Below are 10,861 nucleotides of genomic sequence, written 5' to 3'. Positions count from 1 at the left end.
CTCCCGACTCCATCCTTAGAAGTGTTCTCTCCTCTGAACCTGCCTTTGCTTGCTTTACCTTGAACTTGTTGAGAATGGAAATCCTTTAAGAGGAGCTGAAGAAATCAATCCATGACAGTGGTTCTCAACCTGTGGGTTGCAACCTCTCTGGGGGTTGAACGACCTTCTCACAGGGGTCGCCTAAGAGCATCCTGCATATCAGATATTTACATTGTGATTCACAACAGTAGCACAATTACAGTTATGAAGTAGCAGTGGAAGTGATTGTGTGATTGGGGTCACCGCAGCTTGAGGAAGTGTATCCAAGGGCTGCAGCATTAAGGAGGTTGAGAACCACTGGTCCATGACATCAAGACCCACTGAGTAAATTCTTCCTGGGAATCAACGCCAGGAAAAAATTTTGCTCTGACTGACACATTTGTTCGTGTTCTTGTATGTAACAGTCAGAACCTCAGAAGGCTTTCCCCTTTCTGCTTCACCTACCAGGAAGTTTCGAGAGAAATTAAAATTGGCCACACCCAGGGGTGAGGAGACACCCGTTGTTCTGTCTTTGTTCTTTGTCATTTTTCCTCTCTTTTACAAGCTCTCTATAGGACTGGGTGATCCAGCCGTGCTAAATATGTGCAGCATTCCTGCGTGTCCTCCCAATGAAATGACTATTTTACAAATGGACAATAACCTTCCATCTGGAGTCACTTCCTGGGACACCTGAAGTACTTCTGAATCTCTTAATGTCGCTGGTTGTGTCTGGGGAAGGGAATGTTGTTGGTTAGTGAATGTCTCCTCCAAAGAATTCAAATAAAAACCTCAAAAACATGAACTACTGAATATTTAAATTAAAAGACCGTGGGGTTGGAGAGATGACTCAGTGGCTGAGAGTGGCTGCTCTTCCGGAAGAGCAGAGTTCAGTTTCCAGCATCCACATGACAGCTTATCATCATCTGTAACTCCAGTTCCAAAGGATCCCATGCCCTCTTCTGGTCTCAGCAGGCGCTAGGCACCTAAATTGTGTGCAGACATACATGCAGGGAAATAACCATACACATAAAATAAAAACAAATGAAATTGTGCAGACTGAAAGAAGCCTCTAGAGCAACAGAGCAAGGACCTCAGAAAATCCAGGCCTCGAGAAAAGCAATGAAAACGTGAGCAAAGAATTTTCAAAATAAGCCTTTCCCTAGAAAGTTGGTTCAAATCTCAGCTTAATTTTATTGAGATGGGGTGCTTTCTCACCTAGCCTTGATCCTTCCTGCTCACCCCAGACCTGCAACAAACATCAAACCAAAGCCTCAAAGTCAGTTACTGGGAAACCCTGATGGAGGAGAGGTCAGGAAGAATTTGTATCCCCCAAGTTTGATCCCAGAGGACTGTCAGTTGCCCTGGGGGTGGCCCCTGAAAGCCTATACTGCAGCGCGTATTTTTACTAGACAATACTCAGAGTTTACTCATTTAAAAGAAAATAACAACAAAATGGAAGGATAAATAAGCATTGCCACTGTGTGATAAAAAGAAAATATTTGGGACAAGTAGGAATCTAGGGCAGAGCATGTAGATCAGTTGAAGATTCTCCTGGTATCCGTAAGGCCCTGGATTCAGCCCTTGGCATCACTAAAAGGAACTACATACAAGGAACTGGCAAAAGCACATAAAAGCAAAGATGGAGGAATACTATGCCCGCATGGGGCTTTGTGAAGCCTTAGCCTCTCCAGGAAGGAAGACCAGGCACATGTGCAGAGCTCTGTGCGCTCAGAAGAAACTCCTGAGAGTGACACAGATTAATATAGTAATCACAGCCCTTGGGAACCCACTGAGAAAATAACTGGAAGGAAGGAAATGAAACAGTGTGCTATAAAATATTTACCTAACATGAGATAAGCAGTAATTTGGAAGAAATGAAAGTTGCAAAGGATATGAGACAAAACACAAGCAGCAAAATGATAAAAAGGCATCTAAAGATGACCTGTGAGTGATTATTAATTGTGAATGGGTTAAACACTTCAGACAGAGGTAGACACTGGCAGAATAGATATTTTAGATGACCATAGTGTATGCACACTTTAGACTCAACCCCTAACCAAGAAGCTGTCTTCAAATGACACCCACTGGCAAAAGGAGAATCACTTTTCTCCCATGAAGTCACAGTAGGTATATTAACCCTGCTGCAGGACAGGGTCTGTGCTCAGTAGTAGTTGGCCAGCACAAAACTAACTCATTGTTTTGTTTGGGTTTTTTTTTGTTTTGTTTTGGGTTTTTTTTGGGGGGGGTGTCTAGTTTGTTTGAACCCTGTTTCATTTTGCTTTGTTCTGGTATTTTTTGAGTTATTAGTCTCTTACTTGTCTGTTTTGATGTTCATTTGCATGGGAGATTTTTGCATTCATTTTTGTTTCTTGAGGACTCATATTTTTTTATTTTAAGAGAGAGAAAAAGAACATAAAATTGGTTAAGTAGGGAGAATGACAGGATCTGGGAGGAGCTAGGGGAGGGAAAATATGATCAAAATATATAGTATGAAAATTTTTCAATAAAACAACTGATTTTGCCTCAAAAACTGCTGCCTCAGCATTCCATAGTCATCCTTTCGAATAAAAAATTGAAGCATTGTATAATAGATCTTTTATCATAATCCTACATATATAACTAAGGTGTGTGTATGTGTGTGTATAATATTTAATATTCCTAGAACTTAATACAGAGAATGGGGTATGTAATCTTTCATATGCATGAACCATTTACTGATGTTTTTTAAACTGTAACTAGCTATTTCTGGGGAACTTGGGGCATAGAAACTTGCCAAAGAATTCTTGTTTTTCAGTATATTATCTTCAGTTTTGGTAAATTACCTTGTTTTTACTCTAAGCAATGATTTTATTTTAGGGAGAAAAACTCCTTATTTGGGGACCAATCATTGTGTCCCAGCATCTATTTAATACTCTGTTCCTTGCTTGTGAGTACCTCTTAAAGAGTGCTCCAAGCTGTTCTACGCCTAATAGTGCATAGGACAGGATCCAAAAAAAACATGTAGGATGAGCATCTGAACATCCCTTGATGGCACTGACCACTAAACTTGTCACTAATCACGAGAAAGCTTGCCTCCTTACTCCAAGCCCCTTTTTTTCTCCTTACCTAAGCCCTCAGCACCCCCACTCTCTCTTAACCATCGGAAGCAGGAAGCACACAACAGCAACAAGAGGGTGGTGAGTCCGTGGGCTAACCAACTCGGTTACCACTCAGCTGCCCGCACAAGCACAGAGCAAGGGCCTAGTTCTAGGCTTGACACAATGTCTGCCTACAAGAATTCTGAACATACTCTGAGTAATTCAGACTCCCACCCACCCACCCCTCAAAAATGGAGGAACTAGGAACCTGGCAGCCCTTGCTATAGCTAGCTGGTCTCAGACTAAACTGGAAGATTCCTGATTCCAACTGATTCTACGAACACAGCAACCAAGACAGCGACTTGTTAAGGACGTGTTATTAAGTCACAGCAGGACTTGGTTTCTAGACTTATAATTCCAGCAGCTGCTAGCTTCTTGTGATCCCTAGTTCACGTCTCCTCTATACCACCCGCGTCATCTAAGAACAGCGATTCTCTCTCCCTCCCTCCCTTCCTCTCTCTCTCTGTCACGTTCTCTCTCTCTCCACACACACACACACACACACACACACACACACACACACACACACACACACCTTTAGGATCTCAGTATTCTTGACAACTAAACCAAGCTGAGAGCACAGGACGGCCTGGAGCTGGGATCAGGAATACTCTGAAGCCAAGAATACACAGTAACATGGACATCCTCGCTTTAGCTGTTAAAAACCTGACTTTCCTGAAGCCAAGTTCCAAGATGTATATGACTATACCATTTCAAAGTTTCATTGAAACCCATCTTTTGGGTCTGTCCAGAGGCATTCAGACTCCTAGGATGTTCAGAAATGGATGCAGAACAGGCTGGACAGGCCTTCCTTTGACCCCCCTACCACCACCACAAGGTGTTGTGTCAAAATTCTCTCCCTAGCAAGTAAGGCAAAGGCAGTGGGGATCTCAGAAGACATCTGATTTTTGTGAGAGAGGGGGGAAACAAAAAGAAATCCAGCAAGCAGGGAGAAATACATAGAGAAAGAGAGTTCACCGTGTGCTTAACCACTGTCTGATTGCCTACATACCCACAGTTACCACTGTGCCTGTGCTGGCTAGTTTTATGTCAACTTGACACAAGCTAAAGTCATCTGAGAGGAAGGCGCCTCAGTTAACAAAATGCCTTTCTGTAGGCAAGCTTGTAGGACATTTCTGATTTAGTGATTGATCAAGGAAGGACCAGACTATTGTGGGTAGTGCTACTTCTGGGCTGGTAAGAAAGCAGGCTGAGCAAGACAAAGGAAGCAAGCCAGTAAGCACCACTCCTCCATAGTCTCTACATCAGCTCCTGCCTCCAGGTTCCTGCCCTGTTTGAGTTCCTGTCCTGACTCCTTCAGTGATGTTCTACAGTGTGGAAGTGCAAGCCAAATAAACCCTTCCCTCCCCAACTTGCTTTTGGTTCTGTTTCATCTCAACAATAGGGACCCTAACTATGGCCGTGCCTAAAATGCAGAAGCTGGCCTTGAACGAGTTTCCCCCCAAATGCCTCTCTGTTCATCCCTAGAAAGCATCTCACTTCATTCTAGGAGCTGTTCAAAATGGGGAATGGAGTATCAGAACACGAATCTTACACAGAGTGAAATGAAAGATTTTAAGACCTCTGTGAGGTTTGACAAAATGCATCAAGGCTTGGTAGAGATGGGACCGCTGACTGCCCATGAGTAAAGGAGAACCCTGGTGCCCTGGACTGGTGAAAGCAGAGAGCTCAAGCAAGCAGGTGCCAAGGCGTATGGGTGAGACTTTGAGTATCAGGGATCTAAAGGATTCTTGGACATATTTGGGGCATATTTTTGCAAAACTAAAGGTTTCTCAGAGAGCACCAACCAAGAAGTTAATAGCAAAACAAAATGCTAATATCCAGTTTTCCCACAAAGCTAAGGGCCAAGGGACCCTTCTGCTACCTTGTGGTCATTCTGAGGCTCCATACACGGTGAAAGTAGACGTGATTGCCTGAGTCCTGGGTAAATTTTAAAGATGAGGTCCCAATTAAGCATTTTTTTCACCATAAAATTTTACACCTGCTTCATGGTATTGATTTATTTTGTATCCTTTCCAGAATCCCAGCTGTCTTCAAGTAGTGAAGAGCCCCCTGAAGGGGCCAAGGTCCTCAGTATAATTGCCCTGTTTGAATTATGCAATCTCTGCCAGTCACAGGATAGTAAGAGTGACATAGTAATAATCACAAAGCCTGGCTGTATTTCGGGGACTTTAAAGCATTCATTTCTCACAGTGATACTGTAAGATAAATACCATTGTTATCCACCTCTGACTGAGGCCACATAACTCCCAGCAGCTAGGGCTGCATGGTAGCTGCAGGACCCACGGTTTTCCATCACAATTTCCCCGTAGCATGCACATTTGGACTTGGTTTCTTGATAGAAAGAACACCACTTCTCCCTAAGGCAGGGACTCACCTGGATGTATTTAGGTTCCGATAAAGCTGCCCCAGGGACTCCAGTAACTGCCCCTCCATCTCCCGGTCCCTGAGCTGCTGAGCCAGGGCCAGCCAGTGTTCGTGATATGTAATGCACGCATCAGGGTTTGGGGACACCGAGCTGTAGAAATGGCAGAGGGATTTGGTGACCTGAAGCTGACCTGAACATAAAGCAGGGACATGAATGAGATAAGGGCAGAGCATGTGCCAATGCTTTTCTCTCCCCGATGCTTCCAGCAATATGAGACATACTCACTGTTTAAGTGCCGATGCCTTAAGCCAAACATCAATGCCATTTCGTAACAAAGGCGGCTGTGGACCAGCTGCTGTCCAGACACCAGAGCTTGGCCCAACCAGAGTAACACTTGTATCAATTCCATATCTGTCTCCTTGCTGGCCTGGAGTTCAGAATACAGTCGGACAGCTTGCAGAAGATAACCCCTGGCTGACTGCTGCATGCAGGACTTCAGGGTCAAGTGGCCGAGATTGGCCATAGACACGGCCTGGTTCCGCACATTCCCCATCTCCCGAGCCCTGATCAAAGCTCGGAGGTAGCTCTTGGCTGCCCTGTTTGTTCGGCCTTCGTCTTGAAAAGCAAGTCCCAGGAGGTTATGGACCACACCCCTTTGCGTCATGCATTCTGTCTCCCTCAAGCAACACAGTAGTGGTTCAAGGATCTCCAGAGCTCTCTTGGTCTGCCTGGCTAAGAGGTAAGCCCAGGCCAGACAGAGAGATGATTCAAAGGCTTCTTGCTCGCCTAGTAGCTTCCCTAATGCCTGGGCCTGGCTCAGATAGTAGATGGAACCATCAGGAGACCTATACTGGAGGTACATTTTGGACAGGATGAGACATAAGGTCCTCTGGGTGCTCGGGTCAGTCTGCTCTTCACAGGCAGCCAGGGCCTGCCTGAGGGTTGGGCAGGCCAGTGCAGAAACTTCACCCCAGCTTGAGGAAGGAACACCAAGGATCTTAGTGGCGTTCTGGAGAACAAAATAGGCCTGCCAGATGGAAACAGACATCCCCCGGGCACTCTGAGGACCACGTTTCTGAACAGAGGCCACTGCAAGATGTGGAAGGTATTTCTTGTCATACAGAAAACTCAACATGGTGACTGTAGCCTCCGAGGCAGGAGGGTGTCCAGAGAGCAGCTGCAGGCGCTCGGCAAATGGCAGAACTTCCTCATGCCGGCCAAGGCTCAGGAGCAATCGGATGGCCAGGAAGCAGGACCTGGCCTCCAGAGGGCCGCTCCCCACCACAATCCCTTGGCGCAGCACATAGGCCACCACATCAAGCTCGTTCTTGGCACTGAACTCACGGTCAGGCAGGCAGGCTAGCAGGGCACCCGCCTTTTCAAGCAAGGCTGGGCCTTTATGCCTCAACCTCTGCCTCAGATAGATGGCTGCCAAATTGATGTACAGAGCAGACACTAGGGAGAGGTCCTCAAATGCCCCGTCAAGGACCCGGATGGCCTCCTCAAAGTATACCCTGGCCTGGGAAAGTTTGATCTTCCTGATGCTTAGTCGGCCCAGGAGGAAGCAGAGCCGGGCATGGGCCCACGTCATCTGGCTCATCTTGGCCCACTTTCGTGAGGTCTCTAGGTAGGCTACTAGCTCATCCTCCTCAGAGAAGCTGTAAAAGGAGGAAGTAAGGAAAGAGAAGGAGAAATCATAGAGGCTCTTAAAGTGGTCGCTGTAGCCCTCGTGATCCAGAAAAGCCAAGATGGGGGCAAAGTGCTCTGCTTCATCCTCTTCCAAGCTTGTGCTCAGGTCCATGAACAGTTCCGGGTCATCAAGGTCGTCAGGCTCTGGAAGGTGATAGCTGTCAGAGGAGGCTGAGAGGAGCTCTTCCTCGAGGCTGGAGTCCACGGAACTGCTGGAACGTCTGGAGTTCGGGGTCTGCCGCTCCTCCCAGGTCCCACCAGACCTGGCCTCCTTGAGGCCCTCAGGCTGAGATGCTGTAAGGACAGGCAGAGTTGAGCATCCCTGAGTGTCTGCAACTAGGGCAGTCAGCTCCTGGCAAGAGAATAGATGAGCTGACCTGAGGACAAGAGGTCGGGCTCAGCACGGTCGCTACTCACCGCTCAGATCATTCTGGAGATTCTGGGTGGATTCGAACTCACCTAGGTAGAGATGAAGGACAGGCCTAGTATTAGGTCAGAACACATCACCATGCCGCTGACCCCTGAGGAGCTTTTGGGTTGAGGTAAGGATAAGAATGGGCAGTCTTTACCCCCTCAACATCAGCTTCAGAGTTCCCATCGTCCCGTTTAACTCACACACTCTACAGTGGGGGCGGGTCAGAGGAGAAAATGTGGAATCAAGAAGAAAATGTGAGCATGCAGAGGGAAGGGCAGGGGGTGTTAATCTGGGGAGATGCAAGGCTCAAATCTCTCAGTTACTTTATAGCAGAGCTGGAAAGACCCATCATCACCGGGCACCTCCAACAGGCTGAGCTACAGGGTACCATTCCGGCTCCCTTCCTGTTCTCCCTCCCCCATCTGCTTCTTTACTCAATCCTCCCATCATCGACCCATTTGACAGACAGGCGTTCTGTGTGCATGAAAAAGTGCCAAGACTGGGGACCACGAAAGCTCATGTTAAAGGAACAGAAATGCACCTAAGGCCCCCGGTTTTGTTCCCTCGAGTAACTTGACCAGATACACTCTATGGTTTTAAATGTTTTGACTTTGAGCTAGTCGCGGGTGAAGGTAGAGAATAAAGAAGGTCCAGAGCCAAGGAGGACAATGGAAACCGCAAATACAGATTTGTGGCTCACACCAAAACACAAGGAGTTGGCCCAAGTCCCAGAACTGATGTGAGCACACAGGTGAAGGATTTCAAGGGGAAAGGAAAAAGATGGGGGAGGGGGTGTGTTAATAGGCACATCAATATTTCCAGAAAGAAACACAGGAAGCAGAGAACCGAGAGAATCATAAAGGCCGGGTGACTTATACTGGTTACCCAATGCTCCCAAAGTGGGAAAAATCTAGGTAAGAACCAAGAAGATGTATGGAGTAAAGGCAAGGGAAGCACTAATGGGGCCTATGGTGGTCAAGGCCACACAGTTCTCAGAACAGCAACCACTAGAGGGAAGAGTCCACTTTTCCCTGAGAACACAGCAGCAGTGTGGTCCCCACACCTTGAAGCAGTAAACTCTAGAGCAGCGGTCCCCAGCTTTTTCTTGCTCTCCTATGGGGAGAGCTTCTGGGCTCCTCATTGCAGATACTCAAACATGCAACTTAGAAAGGTTGAAAGGCCCCACCGCTGAAGCTGGGAGAGCGAGGAGTTTGACTTGGAAAGCTGTGTGCATGCCCTAGCCTCTCCAGTGCTGAAAGACACATGCCCATCTTCATGTGGCCGTTTCTCTCGGGGCTAGGACATTGAAAGTGCACGCTGTATCATCACGAGATGGGCGCAGACTCAGAGACTCACTCCTTGCCCAGGGCATCAGCCCTAAAACAGCTGGCATTGGCTAATAATCTGGTTCCCCTACTGGCTGCCTTGAGGCTGGGGTCTACACAAGCATAAGGCATAGCCCACAGTCAGCCAAGTCGACTCCTGGTCTTTATACAAGTAGTGACAGGCTTCCTGGGATCTGCTTTTGGATCTTCCGGTCAGTGGACCAGCAGTAAATGGATACCTTGGATCCAAGTCTGTCACCAACCACTGCTGCCCTCCCTGCTCCCTGATCAAGTACTCCTTGTTGTTCAGAGCTCTGCTTCCCCCACCAGGAGGTGCTCAGAACTTCAGCTTCCTGGCTGAGCCGGGCAGATCTGCTACAGTGAGAATATTTGGGTTTTGTACTCCTCACAAAGGCTCCTATACATGAAGAGAGCTCGAAACCCCTCTCTTCCTGGGAACTGAACTGAAAGTCCCTTGTGGAGAATCTCTGGCTAGTGCTAAGAAATGTCAATCATCTAATTCAGTCACGTAGAAGCAGACATGCTACTACCACTGAAAAGTAGGAGAAGAAGAACCCTTCCTCAGCCTTATCAGCGAGAGTAACTGTACTCCTTCACACAAAGCAGTGGGCCTTTCCCATCATAAGGAAATTGTTAGCGTTTATTTGTTCATTATTCATTCATTCAGCATTGCCAAAAACTATGCTAGGCAAGACTGATACATCCAACAACTCGGGGTCATCTTGTATCTGGGGCAGTGTGGTAAAATAGGTTGCCCTGGCTAGCAGTTGTCCTAGATCATATACTAATATTCTTGGGCCTCAGTTTCCTAATCAGTAAAACAAGGGTCAAGATCATCTCTGAGATCTCTTTCCAGTTACTTGTGGGATTTCTGAATTAGTACCTAACCAGCCCTGTGACCTTTAGCCATGACTCAGGAAGTGCTTCCTTTCCTTGGGATAAAGAGTCAATACAGCTGACCATCCAGGGTAAAGGCAAGTTGGTTTCGTGTGTCACAGTTGCGAGATAACACTATGTATGATAGCCAGAACGCTCTGAAATCCACAGGGAAACTCCGCTAATCAAATACAAACCAAATGAATAATGATTGCAGTCCCAAATTCCTAAACAGGGTTAGAAAGTAGAAAGCCTGAGCCTTCCCTGGGTCTGAGGAGCAACACTCACTAAGCAGGTAGACAGAAGCGATGTCAGTGTGAGCAAGCGCACGTAAGAAGCCGGAACACTCAGCCTTCCTGTCACTTCCTGGGGCCCAGAGAGAACATCTTTCCTCCTCACTGAAAAAGGCAGAGTTCTTGCTCCTGGAGGAGGCAGAAAATAGACACAGGTTAGTGCTGGGCTTTCCCACCTCCCTCTCTCCACACAAGGGTGTAGTAAAGCTTAGCGAAGCGGGCTCGTCCATGGTTGGCACCAACTCCTCACTGGCGCAAGCTGTGCTTCACTGTGGGTGAAGAAAGGAAAGTTGTACGGTGGGTCGAGCAGAGATTGAAATGCTCCTTCTATTAAAATTCCATCTCCCCTGAGAAAGAAAGTCCTGTCCCTCAAACTCTAATGGCATCAGTTTGAAATAGGAGTGACAGGAATTGAAACCTGAAAGGTTCTTTTCTCTGTTTATTTCCAGGAAGTCAGGCACAAATGGTACATATCTAGAAGAACAGCAAAGAAAACTCTCCTGTGATCAGAAGGACCCCTACCCTGTTGTTAAGATTTGACTCCATGACGGAAGAGCACTATGTGCCACTAGGAAAGGAGAGAGATTGCTAAGGGACAGGGAGGGTGGAGAAGAGGAATTACTGGGGGACAGAGGGAGTGGGGCTGGAAAAGCAATTATATCCTGAAGATCTCTTTGAGTGCAGCCTATGTGTGACCT

The 10,861-nt window shown here is 47.0% G+C and overlaps 1 protein-coding gene across 2 annotated transcripts in view; it reads right to left on the bottom strand.

Annotated features, from left to right (window-relative positions):
* Positions 1-10,861, bottom strand: part of Sh3tc2 (SH3 domain and tetratricopeptide repeats 2) — a 60,099-nt gene that overhangs the window by 15,957 nt on the left and 33,281 nt on the right. For both annotated transcript variants that reach the window (XM_005356182.2, XM_026783644.1), the window contains exons 9-12: positions 10,159-10,292; positions 7,651-7,692; positions 5,830-7,527; positions 5,554-5,734 (exon numbers count right to left, since the gene is read on the bottom strand). In XM_005356182.2, coding sequence (XP_005356239.1) covers positions 5,554-5,734; positions 5,830-7,527; positions 7,651-7,692; positions 10,159-10,292 — 2,055 coding nt within the window. The remainder of the gene's footprint in view (positions 1-5,553; positions 5,735-5,829; positions 7,528-7,650; positions 7,693-10,158; positions 10,293-10,861) is intronic.

Source organism: Microtus ochrogaster, chromosome 18, assembly GCF_000317375.1.
Source record: "Microtus ochrogaster isolate Prairie Vole_2 chromosome 18, MicOch1.0, whole genome shotgun sequence".
NCBI classification, from domain to species: Eukaryota; Metazoa; Chordata; class Mammalia; order Rodentia; family Cricetidae; genus Microtus; species Microtus ochrogaster.
This window is presented reverse-complemented; position numbering and strand designations above follow the sequence as displayed.